Raw genomic sequence first — 21,138 nt, forward strand, 5'->3', positions numbered from 1 at the left:
TAAACACCCATTATCCGATTCCAATTAGACAATATTCATAAAAGGGCATGTCATACCTTTATACTGTAAATATATCCACCTTTTTCTTCATGGTAAGAGTGGGCGAGGCCAGACATATAATATTCCTAAACATAATTTTTTCAAATATTTGCAAGTCAGACATTGGGTCAAAGAGATCACCCCTAAGACATTTCCCAAAATTCCAACATTATCGCCGTTTGAAAATGTTATGTTTAACAAGATTGTGTTCTCTCCAAGAGGTATTGCTTCTGTAGGATATAGTACATTAACAAACAATTTTAAGCCATTTGACAATGTGGTCTTGAAACAGAGATGGGAGAGAGGTCTTGACTGCACATACAGTCCAGTAGAGTGGGAGTGTGCTATGGAAAGAATGCAGACTACATTTATATCCACCAAACATAGACAAATCCAATTTAATATTCTGCATCGAACGTATACTCCTCACAAACTCCACATGTACTCTACTATACCTTCCAAATGTCAAAGGTGTAAAACATTTGAAGGCAATTTACTTCATATGCTTTGGAATTGTCCTGTATTGAAGGATTTTTGGGAATATATAATTGATATATCTTCAAAGGTTATTGGTAGCCCAATCAGTTATGATCCTAGAGTTTGGGTATTAGGGGATACTGAGTCATTAGATTTGTCTCATCATAAAAAATATTTCATACTTTTGGCTGGTACAGCTGGGAAAAAATGTGTATTAGTGAATTGGAAGTCGACTCATTCTCCATCTAAAAAACATTGGATCAACGAACTCCTTTCATATTGCACCCCTGAGAAAATCCTTTTCAATGTTAGAAAATCACCAAAATCTTTTGAAAAAATCTGGGGCTCTTTTTTGGAGCATTTACCTTCTCTTGTTGCAAAATAACTGAAAGGAATTAAAATTTTTTGTTTGTTTGTTTTTGTTTGTTTGTCTTTCTTTGTTTCTGTCTTCCTCTTATTATTGAAGAAAAATGTTTGTAATGTTTGTTTATACAACATATGTTTTGCTTCACATTACATTTGAAAATAAAACTATAAAAAAAAAAAGAGTGGGCGCGGCCAGTAAATTTTATGGGTCTGGCTTGGAGTCTCCGCATTCAGCTATTTTTAGCTGTAGTTCGTTTTGCTGCTTGATATTGCAAATTGGTGTGTCTTGCCATATCATTTTAATGTATTATCTTAATTATTAGCACACTGTTTATGCAAACAGTTTACCGTTTACTGCACGTTGTTATTCTTCTCTTTATTTTCCTACAGCGAATAATAAACCGGAAGTCTCACCCATAGGCTTACTTCCATGTTAAAGAAAGAGGTGGATAGAAAGAGTAGTCTTTCTGTGTATTTACATTTACAGGGGTCATGACATGGATTTTTTTTTTAACTATTATTATTTTAATATATTCCTTGACGTTTACTTATAATGTTAATAAAGTTTTTTACACAAAAAAGTAATTAATATGTTGAAAAATTATTATTTTCAACCCTCATTCTAACCCTACTGTCTAAAGCAACCTGTTTTAAGGGGCTGGTCCTTTAAGGCTTCTCAGTAATCGGCCACTGTTACGATCGGCTAACGTCATTGCATAGGAAACAGTATCAACGCCCCCTTTGCTATTGCATGTGAGTGTTTTGACAACATGAGCAAAATAAAACAGTAATTTCCAGACAAATCATTATGAAATAGTTTACTTACAGTTTGTGATGGAGCTGCAGTCAGATCTAGTACTGCTTTGTCTTTCAACAGGTGTTGTGAATTCTCCATTATAAACTGTCGTTTACAAAACAAAATCCTCTGAACAATCCACTACCCACTTGTTCCGTATGCTGGGATCCTTCCAATATCTGTACAATGACGTGAACAAGCTGTTTAAACCAAATGCGTCATAGCGAATGTCCTTTTACTCCATTTATGCTATTGATGACAGACTCAAGCGCGTGGACTGTGTCAGAAAGCGAACGCGTGTCTGTATACTGTATCCAGTGCAGACAAGATGGACGCTGTGATTGTAACTTCTGTGTGCTTTTGACATATCGTGACACTCGCATTCAACGCAAGTGTCAGCTGTTAAGCTACTAAACGCCAGTGGGCAGGGCCTATGGTGAGAAGAAGACTATTCGGCAATGTCTTGCTCTGGAGGCAGTGTTTATGCAAATAAATGCACCTGGGTGACGTCACCTCGCACCTCAGATCCAAATGAGCCATTTTCTGAGAGTTATTACATAAATGCAGTTTTATTGATGATGGTGACATTTTAAGTTATGAAACTTGCAAGAAGTATACAAAGACCTCTTCTATGTCAAAAGATCAAGGGAAATCTGGTTTCTCATGTCATGACCCCTTTAAATTTTATACAGCAGCCAACGAATAGAGTGTTTTTACAACACGTCATCAATCGGCCATATTGGTAGCACTGAATGTAATGTTTTGCTGCTTGATATTGCAAATTGGTGTGTCTTACCGTATTATTTTAATGTATTATCTTAATTATTAGCACACTGTTTATGCAAACAGTTTTACCGTTTACTGCACGTTGTTATTCTTCTCTTTATTTTCCTACAGCGAATAATGAACCGGAAGTCTCACCCATAGGCTTACTTCCATGTTAAAGAAGAGGTGGATAGGAAAAGTAGTCTTTCTGTGTATTTACGTTTACGGGGGTCATGACATGGATTTTTTTTTGACATGTAAACAACCCCACTCAACCGAACAAAACACATATTTTGCTGGATATTACTGCTGAAAATGGTCAATTATTGTCATATTTTGGGCTGTACTAATCGGTCAGCGAAAACATCTGGAGTACTATAAACTACCAAAAGTTATAACAAATCAAGAAGAAGGGTGCAAAAAATTGTCTGAGGAGCAAAAGGCGTTTGTGGTTGGCCAAACTGAACCAGGATTTCCAGCGCAAGAATCTTGACAACATTCGTGTTTGTTCTCAGGTAAAATACTGCTGTTAGTACTGCTCCTACATATTTTATCCCCTTTTAACTTTAGTTTGTCAAAATATTGCGCCCTTTCCTGCTTACTCTGTCCTTCTCTATATGATTTAGCAGCTTCCACATGTGGTTTAGACAACATAAATCAGCAGAACAACGTATTCAGTAGTACATTAACCGTAAACACACGTCCCGAACTGCCATAACCCTGTGCGTCATGTCACGCCTATTCGACAGATGGCGGTAGAGCGCAACTAGCAGTATCCTGTCGCATTTGATTCGTCGAACAAGACTTGAACACTTTCGCTCCTGAGAAGTGATGTTCCCATAAACACGTGGGGTTTGTTGAAAATGCCTGTTGACACAAAACGTATTCGTGGACCGGAGGAGTCGCAATCCCCGCTGCTTTTTCTTTCTCCAGACAAAGCTCCCAAGGCCAGCATCAGGCAAGGCGTCCGGGGGAATGGAGACGTGCGGCCAGTGTTTGCGCGCTGCGGGCTGATCAGCCAGGCAAAAGGTTCGGCGTACCTCGAGGCTGGAAACACCAAGATAATATGCTCGGTGTATGGACCCAGAGAAACTGAACGCAAGGACGAAACAGACATGAAAACCGGTCGCCTTGTTTGCGACTTCAGACTCGCGCCGTTTTCATGTTTGAAACGGGGTGCCTGGATCCAAGGCAGCGAGGAAAGAGACCTGTCCCAGACTCTACTGGAGAGCTTGCAGCCAGGAGTTTGCCTACACAGATACCCGCGCTCTCAGATTGAGGTGAATGTCATGGTTCTGGAGAATGACGGCTCGATTCTTGCACATGCGGTGACATGCGCCTCTATGGCCCTGGCGGATGCCGGTATCGAAATGTATGATGTGGTGCTGGGTTGTGCACTGAGGCAGAATGGAAACGCGTGTCTCGTTGACCCATCATACTCGGAGGAGTGTGGGAGCTGGCGGGAGGGTTACGGGGAGAACCAGGGGTGTGTCACCGTCGCTCTGCTTCCCAATCTGAATCAAGTGTCTGGACTGAATGCGGACGGAGAGATGCGGGAAGACATCCTGGCCGATGCTATGAGAACCTGCATGGACGGCTGTCACAGACTTTATCCGGCGGTCCAGCAAGCTCTGACACGGGCTGTGAAGAAAAAAGCTCCTCCACCCGAGAAATAGACTTTACTTGCCATGATTCTAAAGTTTTGTTTCGAGGAAGTAAAACTAAAAATATTGTTTATGTGCATTGCTTATCATACTTTCTACAGTGTAGTACTAACGAAATAAACGTAAATGCAGTTGCAAATATTTTATTTTTTCATTCAACAAGTGTTGCTGGTTTTGTATATATTAATTAAGGTTGCAAATACAGTTGTCAAACGTTTACATGCACCTTGCACAATCTGCAAAATTGTAATAAGTTTATTAAAATAAGAGGGATCGTATAAAATGCATTTTTTAAATTTAGTACTGACCTGAATAAGATATTTCACATAAAAGATACTTACATATAGTCCACAAGAGAGAATAATAGTTGAACTGATTAAAAATGACCCTGTTCAAAAGTTTACATACACTTGATTCTTAAAATACTGTCTTGTTACTTGAATGATCCACAGCTGTTGTTTTGTTTAGTTTTTTTAGTTTAGTTACTTTTATAATAGTTGCATATGAGTCTCTCAGTTGTCCTCAGTGTGAAAAGATGGATCTCAAAATCATACAGTCATTGTCTGAAAAAGTTCAAATACACAAAATTGCTGAAAAAAACAAAGAATTTGTGGGACCTGAAGGATTTTTCTGAAGAACAGTGGGCAGTTTAACGTTCAGGACAAACAAGGGACTCATGAACAACTATTACTAAACAAAAAACACAGCTGCGGATCATTTAGGTAACAACACAATATTAAGAATCAAGTATGTAAACTTTTGAATAGGGTCGGATCCCCCTTATTTTGGTAAAATAATTAACATTTTGCAAGGTGTATTAAAATTTTTGACTTCAACTGTATAAAGTACATGCAGTTCACCTGCCATTTTTAGAAAAGATGCATTTAGAGACTGGTGCTTTGGCGTAGTAATAACCTTTAATCAAAACTGTTATCACAACAGATTAATGATTAATGAAATCCCTGATTGACAGTCGAAACAGTGCACTGAATTTTGATTGTGTCATGAACTCTAATTAAAATAGATGAAAGGGGGCCTGAGTAAAACAGTACAAATACATACAAAGTAATTAAAAAAACCTGGCACTTTTGGAATGCGAATATTAGAATATTAAAGTGCTTGAATTTTTAGCAAGTTTTGGCAAATTACAATACCACACTCAAAAAAAAATAGATGACAACTAAAACCTGGCTAAACCATTCTCTGTACAGTAAAACAGACTTGTTGCAGGATTCAAGTAAATTATAGTGCAAGCTGTAGTATATCTGACTGGTATAATGCATAATTATGCATTCATTACTATGTAATACATGTATAACTGTTTGTGTGATAGCATGCAGGTTGATGAGGTAATGAACATGTATGGATTAGATTGTGTTTGATTCCTGCACTGCACAGTGTGACGCTCTCAAGCACGTTTCAATATAATGTTTGTAATTTCTGAACGGCTTGCAATCCTCATCGGAATGCCATAATAACCCGTTCCAGGGGTCACGTAAACCATAGTGTGTTCAGAAACGCGGTAGAGTCCACAGAAAAATGGATTCATCAGGAATGCCAGGATGGTGAGGGGGAAGAGCTGACCAGCGTGTGTGTGACCTACACAAATGCAAAATTGCATTTTGAGTAGAGGACGAAAGTTAAGTTGCAGCAGCATACTCCTAAATTTACTATACAAAACACCAAAAAGCACAATCATTTACATACCTGAGAGCACCAGATTGATGTCTGGCCGTTGCTGGAGGGCCTGCTTGGCAGCGTGAGGCTGATGTGCAAGAAGAATAATAGGGCTCTCTGCACTGCAGCCGCTAACAGCTTTCTCAACATCCATGCCATGGCCAGGATATCTTAAACCAAATCAACACCATAAATATAAGCCCAGTACAAGGCACACAATATGAATGAGATTTGTATGTATTCAAATGAGCGTGACAATGACATTAGTGTGGACTGACCGTAGCATGCGTGCCTCAAGGTCATCAATGCCAGCAAGGCAAATCCAGTCTTGAGTTTGTTCAGGACGGAAAACTTTTGCATGGCTGTTATGAAGAGCCTGAATCCCCATCGAGCGCAGGAGCTCAAACCAGCCTTCAATGTCGGCAGTGTAGTAGTCATGATTGCCTGAAAGTCACACGAAAATGAACATGAAGATGTGCACAAATGTTTATTTACACCCTTATGTCAGACAGCTACTAAGACAGACCCGTAGCAAAATAGGAGCCCAGTCGAGCCTTCATCTGTCCCAGTGGTTCTGCAGCGCTCCTCAATCGTGTCACTTGAGAGTCAGTCAGATCACCGACAATCACCACCACATCTACAGCAACAAACACAAAGTGTGAAAATTCAATGTTCAAGAGTCCCTTGTTTGTCCTGAACAATTAAACTGCCCGCTGTTCTTCAGAAAAATCCTTCAGGGACCACAAATAAATAAAGAGTACAAAATAAGATAAATTTAGCCTAATCTTCAAATTCCAAAAGTTTTCACCCCCCCCCCCCAGCTTTTAATGCATTGTGTTTCCTTCTGAAACATCAGTGAGTGTTCTGTAGTTGCATATGAGTCCCTCAGTTGTCCTCAGTGTGAAAAATATGGATCTCAAAATTGTTAAAAAAGGGTTCAAATACACAAAAATACTGAAAACCCAAAAAAAGTGTGGGACCTGAAGGATTTTTCTGAAGGACAACGGGAAGTTTAACTGTTTAGGACAAACAACTATCACCAAAAAAAAAAAAAACACACACAAAGTTGTGGATCATTCAGCTTACAACACAGTATTAAGAATCAAGTGTGTGTAACTCTTTTGAACAGGATCATTTTTATAAATTCAACTATTATTTTCTCTTGTAGACTATATGTAAACATCTTGTATGTGAAATATCTTATTCAGGTCAGTACTAAATAAAAAATAACATGCATTTTGTATGATCCCTCTTACTTTGGTATAATAATTAACATTTTGCAGATTTTGCAAGGTAAACTTTTGACCTCAGCTGTATCTTCAGGTTTAACAGAAGGTTTGGAATGACATGAGGGTAAGTAAACGACTGAATTTTCAATTTTTCTTGGACTATCCATTTAACATTTTAAAGATTACACTGATACCATATAATTACATATTTGTAATTACCTGGGTCCAGCTCATTCACCATAGTCACAATGCGCTGCAGTTTGGAGCGGCCTACTGTAGGTCCAAGATGTATGTCGGAGAGAAGCACCAACCTGAGCCCATTCATAGACTCCGGGAGCTTCTCTATTGGGATCTCCACCTCAATTACTCTTGGAGGCTGGGCTGCATTTACCAACCCATAAGCTGCCAGTATTGCTGTTAATATCATTGCCAACACTATATGGCTGACTGATCCGTTCGCAACCGCATCCTCTCCTCCTCGGCTGCGGGAGAGAAGCCTGCGCAGGCGGTTAAGGCAGCCAAAAACAAACAGAAAGAACAGTAGGATGACAAAAATGCCCAGACAGGAGAAACTCAGCAACGATAACCAGTGTGGCTCAGTGTCCACGAGGAAAAACATGCATAGGTAGCTCCCGTGCACCAGAGTAAGAAACAGCAGGACAAGAAGACGCCAGCATCTCTGCGGGACAGAAAGTGCACCCCTGGTTCCGCACAGCCGCCTCACCACGCGTTTCCATATGTAGAGAGAGCCGAGGAGCAGCAGGGAGTTGATGAAAAGGAGAAACTGGACGCGAAACAACGCAGCACGAGTGTTTTTGTCAACCCGCTCTGAGATTAGTGTTCTGGATATAAGCATAGAGAAAAAAACAACTCCCGATGCGATTCCTACTTTGCCCTCGGCGGAGAGGCGCCCGAATCCAAACATACTGACCGGCATGTGCTCGGTCACTGACCCCTACACAGTCTACTGCAGCTATACCCTATTCATTCTTATGATAGCGCTGTATAACTTATAAGATCGCTAAAAACTTCTTCGTACCTGTTAACTGATGGTCCATTGTGGTAAAAACGTTTGAGTCATTCTCTTAACTGGGACATAGGAGAACAACACCAATCTACTTCCGCAGACAAAGACGTGCGATGGTTGCTATGATAACATGAAGAATACTGTTCTGGTTCGCGGTTTCCGACTACAAGGTCATACAGACATTACTACACACTCAGGCTGTGTAATTGAAGATCGTAATGTAAAGAAATGTAATATAAACACTTCAGTCATTTGACAGCGTCTCTTCTGGCAATTCTGCGTGACAAGTGTGTGCGGTAACATCATTGGCTCGTCACACTACAGAGGCGTGGCTAATGTGACACCCTTAAATCTGATTGGAAAGGATCTCAATATTATTAACACAAATATTTTGAGTAATGTAGGTCTATTAGTTTGCAATGTTTTACTTTAAAATACCATTTCCTTCCGTAGTTTGTGCTTTTCTAATCATTGTTCAGCATCTTACTTAAAGCGTTATCACCGAATGAGGTGTTTGCTACTTTCATAACTAACTAATGCTCCGTTTCTGTTCGTCTGAAATGTTGAAGCTATTTATTTCTTTAGGTCAGATGAGTTTCATAATGTGATATCCTCCTGACTATCAGCTATGGAGTTCTGAAGAGGACATAACTTTTTTTTAGCGATTACATGTCACAGTTTTAAGTCTGGATGTCTCAGGAAAATATTATGGGGTTTCAAATCAAAATATGACTTTATGTTTTTAAACAGGATAGAAACTATACATCAATATTCCTATGAAATATTAGATATTATTATGAAAATCTTATTTTTAAGTTATTACTCCCATTATTACACTTCTTTTTAAATGATGCACTGCCAGCCAATAGTGTTTGGACAGTAAGATTTTTAATTTTCGTTTTGTTTTGTTTTTTTAACCCTTTAATTGTCACTCCCGTTTTTGAACACAGACATAAAAATGCACTATCCAGACCTAAATTATTATAATTCATGAATGAAGACATTTTGTAATATGATTTTGATGTACTTTTTCTGTGGTAATGCAATGTCTGATTTTAAAATGCCTTTCAAAGGATGAATGTTAAGTTTTGAACTGATATATAATTTCTTATGATTTCTAAAGTGTGAAAGGGAAAAAGGCAACGAAGAAAGTCTTTTGTGACAAAGGTCAGAACTCATGTTATGATGTAGATTTTTTAAGTTGCACTCTTGACATATATTAATCTATTACTTTTCCTACATAATTTGTAACACAAAAATATGGTATAATATATATTTAGGAGTCTTAGACCTTTCCAACGATGTATAGTTTGTCATGATTAGATTAGGATTTATTTGTAATATGGTGAAGTAAACTTAGGCGTCCCACAGGGTGGACAGTGAGAGTTAAAGGGTTAAAGAAGTCTCTTCTGCTGACCAAGCCTGCATTTATTTGGTGCAAAGCACAACAAAACAGTAACATTTTGAAATATTGTTACTAACTGTTTTCTATTTGAATATATTTAAACAAGTAATTTATTCCTGTGATTTCAAAGCTGAATTTTTAGCATCATTACTCCAGTCACATGATCCTTCAGAAATCATTGTAATATTCTGATTTACTGCTCAAAAAAGCATTTATTATTATTATGTTTAAAACAGCTGAGTATATTTTTTCAGATTTATAGATAGTTTAGAAGAACAACATTTATCTGAAATAGAAATCTTTTGTAACATTATACATGTCTTTATCATCACTTTTGATCAATTTAAAGCATAGTGGTATAGTGTATGTTACAAAAGCTTTTGATTTTAGATAAATGCTGATCTTTGGATCTTTCCTTTTCAGAATCCTGAAAAAATGTACTTAACTGTTTTAAATATTGATCATAATAATATCAATAATATTACATTTATTTGAACAGCAAATCAGCATATTAAAATGATTTCTGAAGGATCATGTGACACTGAAGACCAGAGTAATGATGCTGAAAAATCAGCTTTGATCACAGAAATAAATTACATTTTATTATTGCTTATTACATAAATATATTAAAATAGAAAGCAGTTAAAACTATTTCACAATATTACTGTTTTTGCTGTATTTTGGATCAAATAAATGCAGGCTTGGTGAGCAGAAGAGACTTCTACAAAAACATTAAAAATCTTACTGTTCAAAAACTTATGACTGGTAGTGCAAATTATGATACAATGCATTGTATATCATGGGAAAACCCATTTTGGTCATTTAACACACATTTTGTGTAAAGAAAAATGGTATATCAAATCATTCTGTTATATCCAGTGTTGGGAAGGTTACTTTGGAAGTGTAATTGGTTACAGATTACAAGTTACTTGATTTAAAATGTAATAAGTAGTGTAACTTTTCAATTACTTTATTAATGTAACTTATTACTTTTAATTACTTTTTGATTACTTTTCTCTGTTTCTAATATTTTCAACTGTTAATCATTTTGAAACATTTAAACCAGGCAGAGTTAACCTTACAGTAGCACTCGACACTGATTACTGTCAGGTTTTCAAAATCCTTTATCACTTGAATTAAGATGATTAAATAGTAAGGGATAACATACATCTTTATTTTGCGATAACAACTGGCTGGATGTTCATTATTCCACTTATTACACAGCTGCTTGATAGATTATTTAGATGTTTCGTGTCAAAATAATTAGACACAAAACACTGATCTGAGTTGAAATATCTGAAGTTTCTATGAAGAAATCAGTTGCTAGCATAGGATACAGTGCAGTCATACCACTTTTCTTACACAACATTTCACCACATAAATAATTAAATAGTAGTACTAGTTAGTTACTTATCTTATAATCCATTACAGTGTACAAAAAAAAAAAAAAAAGGCAGCAGCTGCGTTTGTATGAAACAAAAGAGCGAGTCCATGATACCAGGATGACAAAATTAGGAAATTGTCTACATAATACTGAATTAAGCTTTAATATTTCATTAGCTAACTAAACACAAAGTTTCCGCCAAGAAAAACTATGAAGCATATAGCGCTGACTTAAGTTGCCCCGAATGAGTCTGAGTTATTAGTTTTTTCCAGTTGTTATCGGGGAATAACACACCTTGGAATGTCATGACTGACCAATCAGAATCAAGCATTCCACGGAGCTGTGTAATCATTTAATTTAAAGCACAGCCACCACAAATTTAGACTTTTTTTTTTTAGTTATTTTTTGGGGCTTTTTATGCCTTTTATTGTGATAGGACAGTAGAGAGATGACAGGAAAGAGGGGAGCGGGATCGGCAAAGGGCCTCAAGATGGGAATTGAACACAGGTCACCGTGAGCACAGTTGCGCTATATGTCAGCACACTAACCACGAGGCTATTGGCACCAACACCCCAAATTCAGACTTAACAGCTCTTATTTACTTTGAGATCATTGTGAGGGTAAATACAGATTTGAAATCATAACACAAAATAGTTTAATTGCTATGATACTGGGTTTAAAATTAAATGTTTGCATAGTTATGACAGAAAACACTAGCATCTAACAATGCCTTGGAAAAAAAATCTTAAAAAATAAAGTTTATGCATAAACCCAAATAGGAAATAAAACAGTTATCAAATAAGCATGTGTCTCATTTTGTGTCCTAAACTCCTGAAATATTGGTGTCTCATTTTAGAGCAGTCAATGCAATTTATGAAAGAAGTCAGCTGAATCTGTAAGTGGGGGTGGGTGTGTGTGAAAAAATTCAGATGTAATCCCCTTTGTAATCACTGGCATTTTTCAAAAGTAACTGTAATTTAATTACACATTTTTTTCTCAGTAACTGTAACTAATTACAATTACATTTATTTTGTAATTAAATTCCGTAATTCCGTTACATGTAACTAGTTACTCCCCAACACTGGTTATATCTTTCATAACAGTTGAGAATCATCTTCATATAAAGTTTGGTATAAAAATAAAAATTGATTGGTGATTAAAAAATCCCACTGTTTTGCCTTTCATGTCTATTCATGTCTTTTTATTTATTTTTTATTTTTAAAAAAGGACTTTTTAAAGTGGTGTCCTCTACAGAGGCCTGTTTTTTCCTTATGCTCTAAACCAGGGGTCACCAAACTTGTTCCTGGAGGGCCCGTGTCCTGCAGAGGTTACCTCCAACTTTCCTCAACACACCTGCCTGCAAGTTTCAAGTATACCTAGTAAGACCTTGATTAGCTGGTTCAGGTGTGTTGACACCGGCCCTCCATGACCGGATCTGGTGACTCCGGCTCTAAACAATGTAATGACATGAAAAAAGACTAAATTCACAAACCTTTTTTTTCTGGTAGTCAGGAGGATATAACAAAACATATTTTAACATAATAATAATATTAAGTTGCACAACACTGTTTTTTTTTTTTTTTTGTATTAAGGTGTGTTTATTGTTCAGTAATTGGTGTGAAAGTGTACTGATGAGAAGTGATGTGATAGTACACGCTGTTAGATGCAAGACAAATTTTGTAAAGAATTCCAACAAAGTCTAACTGAATTGAATTAACGAAGAAGAAGCTAATAACTTTATACATACCCAAAGTTGAATCAGGTTGTCTTTTTAATGTCACACTTAATACATACAGTGTCAAATTTATACATGTTAAACAGCCATTTATATTCCAAGAATGAAGTCCCTTGAATGTTCTTAGCATCAGTAAGTTTGAAAGCCCCTGGTCTAACCAAAACAGAAAGCAGACACCTTGTATACATTTTAAAAGACAGGTCAAACCTCATTCCTTTTAGTACTGTAACATTGTCAGAATTATACACATTTTTTGTTTGTTTTTTTTTGTGTTTGGTTTCGGCAACAAGCTGCTCTTTTCTTTCAATTTAGGCAGACTATTATTAGTTTGTACCTTGTGGTATATTTAATGTACGTGAGCTATTAAGTTTTTATACTATATTTATCCTGTATGGATGAAGAATAACATTAGAAATCAAAATGAATCCTTTCATTTCATTAATACGCACAACAAATGCGAAAGTACATTATAGAATTGTTGTGGGTTTTTTCATTATTATTAATAAATCACAGTGTTATACTAGACTTATTTGCAGCAGCGTGTCTCGCACGACTTCTCCTTGTCCTTGCAGGCGCTCTCGCAGCCCTTCTTGTCCTTACTGCCTTCAGATGGACAACTGCCGCAACCTACCAGGTCAAAAAAGGCGAAATGATTACATTTTGCAGAATTCTGGATAAGGGGTATTTAATAATCCAACATGCTAGCTATTCCACTCACTTTTCTTGCTAGGTGCGCACTTGCAGTCGGTGCATTTGCAGTTTTGCCCGCAGTCACAAGATCCAGCTACAACACAGACAGATTGCCTTAAATTCCCCGAAAATGCGTATCCGACTCGCCATATTTTCATGCTTACCTTAATTGCCTATATTACATAGATTAGGTTTATATACTTACATTTAGAGCAGCCACACGGATCCATCTTGGCACCCGAGCCGATTCCAACAAACGTATATGATGCTTTGTGGAAAAATCTGACTGTGACAGAAATAAATGGAATCGCTTGTTCGTGCGTCACAATCACGTGGGGATGTCATATGAAGTGTGTGGATGAACTTGTCTTGTGATCTTATTCACTATTATTTGGGCATGGACAAACATAAAAGGCAGGCATAATATTATTCTTGTTTTAAACACTTATCTTAATTTGTGTATTTAAGTAACTACTGCAATTATATACGAATTCCAAGTAGACAAATGAGGGACAAATCAGTACACAGCCAGTAGTTGGTGCTAAAGTGTTTTCTTTTTTAATGTAAACATTTCATTGGTCGGTCAGAAGACTAAACCCAGCAGTACAGTGCAGTATTACCCCAAGGGATGAAAAGAGGACATTCAGTGCACTGAACAAAAAAAGAAAAAGAAAAAAAAAAAAAAAAAAAAAAAAACAAATCCATCCACAGCAGAGAAAAAGAGGAAAAGAAATCTGGGTTAAGTAACAGGTCATGGTTGAATAAAGTGTGTGCATGCATCACACACACACACACGCATCTGTACACACTCTCACACGTCATTATGCCATCAGTTGAAGAGAGTGAGATAAAAAGAAGCAATAGCTCATTCTTTCAATAATTCAGTTATATATGAAGCTGAATTACTGTTTTAATATGTACGCTGCTCTCCATCTAAAGTCTGTAAGCTAGTTCGTTTGTACTCATTATACCCCGACACTGATAGGGTGCACGAAGTGTGGGGCGATACAAAATATGTAAATACATGCGCTTATAGTTATATAAATAAATAAACTACAGAATAATTTACACAGAAATGAACAACTGGAACTATTTGTGCTCATGTTGAGTGAGAATGTTGTCAACATCACACTTTGTAAGAGGCTTCATTCGCTGAAAGGCATTTTATGTCACAGCCTGAAGCCAGTAAGCAGAGACCCAAAAAGGGGCGATGCCAGGTCTCAAACAACTTTGGCTTAAAGAGCTGCCCCTGGACAACATTCAGCTTCTGAAATGACATTCAGCTCTTCTAAATGATTCAGTAAATGTCTTTTTTAGCCTGTGTAAGTCACTGATCCTTCCGGGTTTTTAAAAACATTTTAGTTTCAGATCACGTCAGCACTTGGAAGTCTCTTATCACCTGACAAACACTCTCACTCGTCGTGACTTCCACTCACACACATGCACTCATGCTTAAAGCATCTATGCCCGGCCAAACACTCGTTTTTACTCTATACATGCACACCCATATGTTATTTACTCCTGCAACGTACCTACAAACTACGAAGGAAAATAAGGGATAAACATTCTGAACGAAAGACAAAAATAAAACAGGGGAGTGCCTTGGCCAAAAGTCACAGGGGTGTCAGTTCAGTCACTTGCTACCATTTCGAAGGGCGACAGGAAGAGTCGCGAAGCTCAGTAGAGGCCACAACCACGCAGGTTATTGGCGATGATGATGTCAGTGACAGCATCAAAGACCACTTGGATGTTTCCCGTGTCTGTAGCGCAGGTTAGATGACAGTAGATCTCTTTATTAGGAGAGCGATTCTTACTTTCAAACTGACCCTGTATATACGCAGCTGCCGCTTCGAATGTATTCGGGCCTGCGGGAAAGATGAGGATATTATGAACTGAGTTTTCAAGTGAATTCTTAAATGCATTTGTGAATGGTTGTTGTACCTGTGTATTCTGGGAAGCAGATAGACAGTGGAGATTTCACAATCTTTTCTCCAAAGAGGTCCTTCTTATTAAGGAAAAGGATGATGGAGGTGTCGACAAAGAACTTATTGTTACATATAGAGTCAAAGAGCATCAGAGACTCATGCATACGGTTCTGCAGAGAAGAGAGAGAAAATACTGATTTAAATTTGCATAATTACATGAGCGTTTAAACTCTAAGCTTTTTAAATATATATTATATTCATTTAGAATATACATATATGTACCATTTTTAAATAAATATAAGTGTGTGTAAAATTTTATACACCACCAGTCAAGTTTTTCAACAGATTTTTAGATTTTTACATTTTCAGTCTCTTCTGCTCACCAAGCCTGCATTTATTTGATTCAAAGTACAGCAAAAAGAATGTAAAATTGTGAAATATTTTTACTATTTAAAATATCTGTTTCTATGTGAATATATTTTAAAATGTAATTAATTCCTGTGATTTCAAAGCTGAATTTTTAGCATCATTACTCCACTCATATGATCCTTCAGAAATCATTCTAATATTCTGATTTGCTGTTCAAAAGCATTTATTATTATTCTTATGTTGAAAACAGGTTTCTTTGATGAATAGAAAGTTCTTTTGTAACAGTAGAAATGTCTTTATCATCACTTTTGATCAATTTAAAGCATCTTTGCTGAATAAAAGTATTAATCAAAATCATTTCTTTCCTAAAAAACAGTTTTTAAATATTTAAATATTCAACTGTTTTAAATATTGATAATAATAGTAATAATAATAATAAATGTTTCTTAAACAGCAAATCAGCATATTAGAATGATTTCGAAAGGATCACGTGACACTGAAGACTGGAGTAATGATGCTGAAAATTTAGCTTTGATCACAGGAATAAATTATATTTGAAAAATATATTCAAATAGAAAGCAGTCTTTTTAAAGAGTAAAAATATTTCACCATGTTACTGCTTTTGGTGTATTTTGGATCAAATAAATGCAGACTTGGTGAGCAGAGGAGACTTCTTTAAAAAACATTAAAAATTGCAAAAAAAACCCTTTTGACTGGTTAGTGTATATATATATATTTAAAAATGTATATATTACATTTACATATAGTTGGTCAAAACAATAGTTTAGTTTAGTGATTCAGATCAAATGAATTATTTTAGAGAACAAGTGACAAATGCAAAGACAGAAAAGAGTGCTTTTTTTTAACTAATTTACCATTAAATGTCATAATGCAAGTATACAAGCCGTCTAAATGATTAGGTGTAAGTCTGTGTGTAGTAGTTTACCGTGGTCTCGTCTTCATGGAGCATTTGGTCATATCCACTCAGTGCCACACAGAAGATAATGGCTGTCACATCCTCAAAGCAGTGAATCCATTTTTTCCTCTCTGATCTCTGTCCTCCCACATCAAACAGCCTGGGGACAAACATCACACACTTTTAGGATACATGAGAAGCCATGTACACGCATGTGTGCACACAAGACACACAATGCATGTTAAGAGACAAAATAGGTCGACCATAGATATCAGATTTGCACCGTCCAACACACTGATAAAGTGAGTTTAAAGAATTTGTTATGTCATGTCCTTATAAATAGACTTTTGCGAACAATTATACAGATCTTTTTTGATGTTATTTAACATCTGACTACCTTTCAATTCAGCTACATATTCTCAATATTTTTATAAATTACAATTTTTTAAAATTGCATTAATTTTTAAAAACTATATGTGAGTCAAATCAGATTTGTATTGTGCCTTTACAATAACCGGTTTCAAAGCAGCTTCACGTAAAGTCATACTAATATGTCTTAAAATTTACACTGAGCAGTTTTAGGGCTGGGTGATATGACAATGTTGATAATTTAAATGATGAACCGGTTTCAGATTCAGCTTTATATATTTACTTATATTATCCAGATATATAGTTTGATCTACGTTTGATAAGGTATAATAACATGCTTTTTGGAGGCACAGAAAAATCCTCATTATTGAATTCCCAATAAATAATGCATTTACATCACATAAAAAAAAAACATAACTATAGTAGATACCTAAAGTTAAGGTTCTTGAAGGAAAAATGTGTCTCAACGATGCCAGTAGTTTTGACTCGGGTTCGGAGAATATCCTGTTCAGTTGGGAGGTAATCTGGAGATCCAACGCGCTGCAAACTGTCTAGGTAACTGAAACACAAAAATTTTAAAAGTGTATTATGATGTATAGGGTGTGTAACATTACAGCTGACAGTAACATGCTTGTTGCATCATCTCATGTGCGTATAACAGTGAAACTCACTATTGGGCAGAGTCGTTGAGCTGATACTCTCGTGAGCGGTTAAAGCAAGCTTGAGTTCCACTATCAGACCACAGACGTATCATGGCACCCAGCAGTTCTGTTGAAAATGGCTCTGTGTCTTCCATACGACCGACCACATCAAACACCATCTTAGCATCTGCCTATAAACACATGCAAAATGGTAGAAACATCCTGTCAAGTGTTGAACGACTCCCACTAAATGTGCATTACATTGGCAACCACAATGCTATTTTTTAATTCATGCACTAGGTGTCACTGCAGCTCTGCATCCTCTGAGAAGTGTGGTTTGGGCAATGCAAGGTGAGTTCAATCACCAGGAAAATCTAATGCAAACATTAAAGAACACTGCAAATTAAAACAAGCTTGTACAAGTACATTAACAGTAGGAAAACTGTCCTGTTCCCTGCCACCTCCTTGTATTGTTGCATCAATCCAATTATATTATTAAGATGTTTGAACAAAAGTAATAAATACAATATATAAAACATAATACATTTACACTTTAGATTTTTATTGTTTATTAAACAAGTCTCTTCTGCTCACCAAGCCTGCATTTATTTGATCCAAAGTACAACAAAAACTGTAACATTTTGAAATATTTTTACTATTTAAAATAACTGTTTTCTATTTGAATATAATTTAAAATGTAATTTATTCCTGTGATCAAAGCTACATTTTTCTCATCGTTACTTCAGTCGCCAGTGTCACATGATCCTTCAGAAATAATTCTAATATGCTGATTTGCTGTTCAAGAAACTTTTTTATTATTATTATCAATATTTAAAAAGTTGAGTAAATTTTTTTCAGGATTCTTTGGTGAATACAAAGATCCAAAGATCAGCAGTTACCTGAAATAAAACACTTAACATTATACACTATACTATTCAAAAGCTTGGAGTCAGTATAATTATTACTTTTATTTATACTTTCAATTGATCAAAAGTGATGATAAAGACATTTATAATGTCACAAAAGATTCCTATTTCAGATTAAACATTCTATTCATCAAAGAAAGCTGAAAAAATTCTACTTAGCTGTTTTCAACCTAATAATAAAAATAATAAATGTTTTTTGAGCAGCAAATCGGAATATTACAATGATTTCTGAAGGATCATGCGATTGGAGTAATGATGCTAAAAATTCAGCTTTGAAATTATAGAAATAAATTATATTTTAAAAATATATTCAGATAAAAAACAGTTATTTAAATTAGTAAAAATATTTCAAAATTGTACTGTTTTTGCTGTATTTTGGATCAAACACATACAGGCTTGGTGAGCACAAGAGACTTAATATTTAGGCTGAATATTTGATAAAATCACACCACTTGTACTCGTACAAGAGTGTGTGCATGTGATATACATACAGTTCTGTCTTTGTCTGCGTACTCTATACCAAGAGTTTCCATTGCTCGCAAGATGGTGGCAAGACTTTGAATGGTGTTGCTATAGACCACAGGTTTAAACTGCTTTACGTCGTCTCCAGAGAACCCATCTTCATGGATAATCCTGACGCATACACACAAGAGAGAATAGCCATTATAGAAACACACACACCATTCAAACAACAGAACTGACATATATGTATATGCATATGACTGGAACATGTGATGGCAAAAGTAGTACGACTAGAGATTATGCAACAATCAGTCTTGTGTTTCTACAGGTTGCAAAGCCCAAGTTGTTGGTCATTTTAATATTTTAAACCACAAGTTAAACTGTAACTATGCAATAACTGTATAACTGTAATAAAAAGTTAAAGTGTAACTAGTTAGAGTGTATTTAAAACCTTAAAATATATTCTAGGATCTGAGATATTGTTGTGGGTGCTTTGAATTACAAAAACTGCTAGTGCAGTAAAATGAGTTTGATAGGCAAAATAATATTTAATAATACAACACAATTGGTCAAAAGGGCCATACCAGTTTAAAATAGGTGTATGTGCATCAGTAGTTATGAAAATGTAAGGCTAGGTGGCATAGTCCCGGTAAATCCGTTTAATGGGCGGATAACGCTAAACGAGACTGCAGGGATCAGGCACTAAAAGCCACCCATTAAGATTAATACAGAGAAAGATTCTAATGCCTCGCGCGCGCGCGCGCACGCACACACGCACACACACACACACACACAAACTCTCTCTCTTTCAAGCACACACAGTCAGAGGACAAAATGAACTCAAGGCCTTAATGCATAACATGGCACAACACACACCCGGACCCAGATTAAACGCACATGACAAAAACGTGAAACATTAAGGAACTTTGGAGCCCAAGCCGAGAGAGCCCGAGCTGCACTGCACACATGCTACTAACATAGATTCACTCACTCAGCGCTGTCTCTTGGGGTCCGCTTGTGTTTCAGCACTACCACACACTGAACAGCGCGATTCAAAGAGTTCCCAACCTTTAACCGTTTAGAAACATGGCTGAACCGAACGCAAAAAGGCACAAATCCCGCACTTACTTCATTTGTTTGACGATGGTGCTCTTTCCCGACTCCCCTCCGCCTGCGGAGACACAGGCTGTGTCAGTGCCGTCACACACACACACTTACACACCTGCAGCATCCTTATTCAATGCACTCGTTGCAAAGCGTTTAGTCAGATCTCACGACTTACCCAGCAGCAGCAATTTGACATCTTTGGCTGCGCTTATTCCGTCTTCCTTCAGGTTTTTTTCGATCGCTCTGCTCCGGTCCAGAGCGGCGCGCTCCTCTGCACTTAACGTGCATCCCATTGCAAGACCGAGAGTCGGGACGTGCGAGAGCTGTATCCCAAATATCCGTCTCTGCCCCACACTCTCTCCTCTCTCGCTTGCTCAGTCTGCCGATCGTTGCTAAAGCATCCAAGCCGAATTGAGGTCAGGTACAGGCTCACACTCCGGCCTCTTGATTGGGAGGAGGTCGTCCTGCTCTCGCTCCGGATCGCGGGTGTCTATTGGGCGGCGGCAGTGACAGCCAGCACGAGCTCGTCTCATCCTGTAGTTCCCTCCTAATGCGCGAGGGGCAAACCCCTCTCATCGCGCTGACGTCACACAAGGAGCAGAGCTCGGGAACATCTGTTTTGTGGCAGCCGAAATATAGCTAAAGCTCTGAGGTTGCTTGATTTGTTTGTAGACGTATTGGTTATGTCCCGCGTTCTGCTGATTTGTATTTATTTTACGTTTTGTTGTGTTACTGCAGGCATATTGTAATATTGTAAAAAGCCTTCCTCCACAGGATGGCTGTTTCAGTATCGTAATATGGGTGCCATGTTTGGATGTTCATAATATTTTGTATTTCAATAAAAAGAACCATTTTATGTGATTTTTTTTTTTTTTTTTTAAACACAATAATGCATGTTTAAAAAAGTTCACTTCCAGAATGAAAATTTCCTGATAATTTACTTCCTGAAAATTTATTTTCTTTCTTTGGTCACAAAGAAATTAAGTTTTTGGAGGAAAACATTCCGGGATTTGTCTGTATATAATGCGCTTCAATGGTTCAAAAAGGTCCAAATTGCAGTTTCAGTGCAGGTTCAAAGGGCTCTACATGATCCCAACCGAGGCAAAAGGGTCTTATCTAGCGAAATGAGTGGTCATTTTCTCAAAAAAATAAAGATGAATATACTTTTT

General features: G+C 36.8%; 4 protein-coding genes across 4 annotated transcripts; 1 reads left to right on the top strand and 3 right to left on the bottom strand.

The window, feature by feature from the left end:
* Window positions 1-3,196: 3,196 nt before the first annotated feature.
* Window positions 3,197-4,248, top strand: exosc6 (exosome component 6). The gene has a single exon (XM_051115923.1). The coding sequence runs from the start codon at window positions 3,307-3,309 to the stop codon at window positions 4,117-4,119; it is 813 nt and encodes a 270-aa protein (XP_050971880.1). The 5' UTR covers window positions 3,197-3,306; the 3' UTR covers window positions 4,120-4,248.
* Window positions 4,249-5,004: 756 nt separating this feature from the next.
* On the bottom strand, window positions 5,005-8,348 carry tmppe (transmembrane protein with metallophosphoesterase domain). The gene is made up of 5 exons (XM_051115921.1): window positions 7,233-8,348; window positions 6,311-6,421; window positions 6,063-6,228; window positions 5,815-5,954; window positions 5,005-5,706 (listed from the first exon to the last, which is right to left on the bottom strand). The coding sequence occupies exons 1-5, from the start codon at window positions 7,948-7,950 to the stop codon at window positions 5,516-5,518; spliced, it is 1,326 nt and encodes a 441-aa protein (XP_050971878.1). The 5' UTR covers window positions 7,951-8,348; the 3' UTR covers window positions 5,005-5,515.
* A 4,234-nt stretch (window positions 8,349-12,582) lies between these two features.
* Window positions 12,583-13,585, bottom strand: mtbl (metallothionein-B-like). Its single transcript, XM_051114765.1, has 3 exons — window positions 13,460-13,585; window positions 13,283-13,348; window positions 12,583-13,191 (listed from the first exon to the last, which is right to left on the bottom strand). The coding sequence occupies exons 1-3, from the start codon at window positions 13,482-13,484 to the stop codon at window positions 13,091-13,093; spliced, it is 192 nt and encodes a 63-aa protein (XP_050970722.1). The 5' UTR covers window positions 13,485-13,585; the 3' UTR covers window positions 12,583-13,090.
* Window positions 13,586-14,170: 585 nt separating this feature from the next.
* On the bottom strand, window positions 14,171-20,497 carry gnao1b (guanine nucleotide binding protein (G protein), alpha activating activity polypeptide O, b). Its single transcript, XM_051114763.1, has 8 exons — window positions 20,145-20,497; window positions 19,991-20,033; window positions 18,892-19,033; window positions 17,505-17,665; window positions 17,264-17,392; window positions 16,495-16,624; window positions 15,196-15,349; window positions 14,171-15,119 (listed from the first exon to the last, which is right to left on the bottom strand). The coding sequence occupies exons 1-8, from the start codon at window positions 20,260-20,262 to the stop codon at window positions 14,932-14,934; spliced, it is 1,065 nt and encodes a 354-aa protein (XP_050970720.1). The 5' UTR covers window positions 20,263-20,497; the 3' UTR covers window positions 14,171-14,931.
* Window positions 20,498-21,138: the final 641 nt, after the last annotated feature.

The sequence above is a fragment of the Labeo rohita genome, chromosome 7 (assembly GCF_022985175.1).
Source record: "Labeo rohita strain BAU-BD-2019 chromosome 7, IGBB_LRoh.1.0, whole genome shotgun sequence".
NCBI lineage: Eukaryota > Metazoa > Chordata > Actinopteri > Cypriniformes > Cyprinidae > Labeo > Labeo rohita.

What these genes read in the sequence shown, in the direction of transcription:
- mtbl (XM_051114765.1), bottom strand. Translation starts at nt 13,484, where the DNA reads ATGGATCCGTGTGGCTGCTCTAAAT. An exon ending in TCCGTGTGGCTGCTCTAAAT is followed by an intron (nt 13,349 to 13,459) that starts GTAAGTATATAA and finishes TCTGTGTTGTAG; the next exon opens with CTGGATCTTGTGACTGCGGG. An exon ending in GTGCGCACCTAGCAAGAAAA is followed by an intron (nt 13,192 to 13,282) that starts GTGAGTGGAATA and finishes TTGACCTGGTAG; the next exon opens with GTTGCGGCAGTTGTCCATCT.
- gnao1b (XM_051114763.1), bottom strand. Translation starts at nt 20,262, where the DNA reads ATGGGATGCACGTTAAGTGCAGAGGAGCGCGCCGCTCTGGACCGGAGC. An exon ending in ACGCAGACAAAGACAGAACT is followed by an intron (nt 17,666 to 18,891) that starts GTATGTATATCA and finishes ATGTGTTTATAG; the next exon opens with GCAGATGCTAAGATGGTGTT. An exon ending in CTGCTTCCCAGAATACACAG is followed by an intron (nt 15,120 to 15,195) that starts GTACAACAACCA and finishes TCTTTCCCGCAG; the next exon opens with GCCCGAATACATTCGAAGCG.
- tmppe (XM_051115921.1), bottom strand. Translation starts at nt 7,950, where the DNA reads ATGCCGGTCAGTATGTTTGGATTCGGGCGCCTCTCCGCCGAGGGCAAA. An exon ending in CTTGAGGCACGCATGCTACG is followed by an intron (nt 5,955 to 6,062) that starts GTCAGTCCACAC and finishes ATTTGGTTTAAG; the next exon opens with ATATCCTGGCCATGGCATGG. An exon ending in CATCAATCTGGTGCTCTCAG is followed by an intron (nt 5,707 to 5,814) that starts GTATGTAAATGA and finishes GCATTTGTGTAG; the next exon opens with GTCACACACACGCTGGTCAG.
- exosc6 (XM_051115923.1), top strand. Translation starts at nt 3,307, where the DNA reads ATGCCTGTTGACACAAAACGTATTCGTGGACCGGAGGAGTCGCAATCC.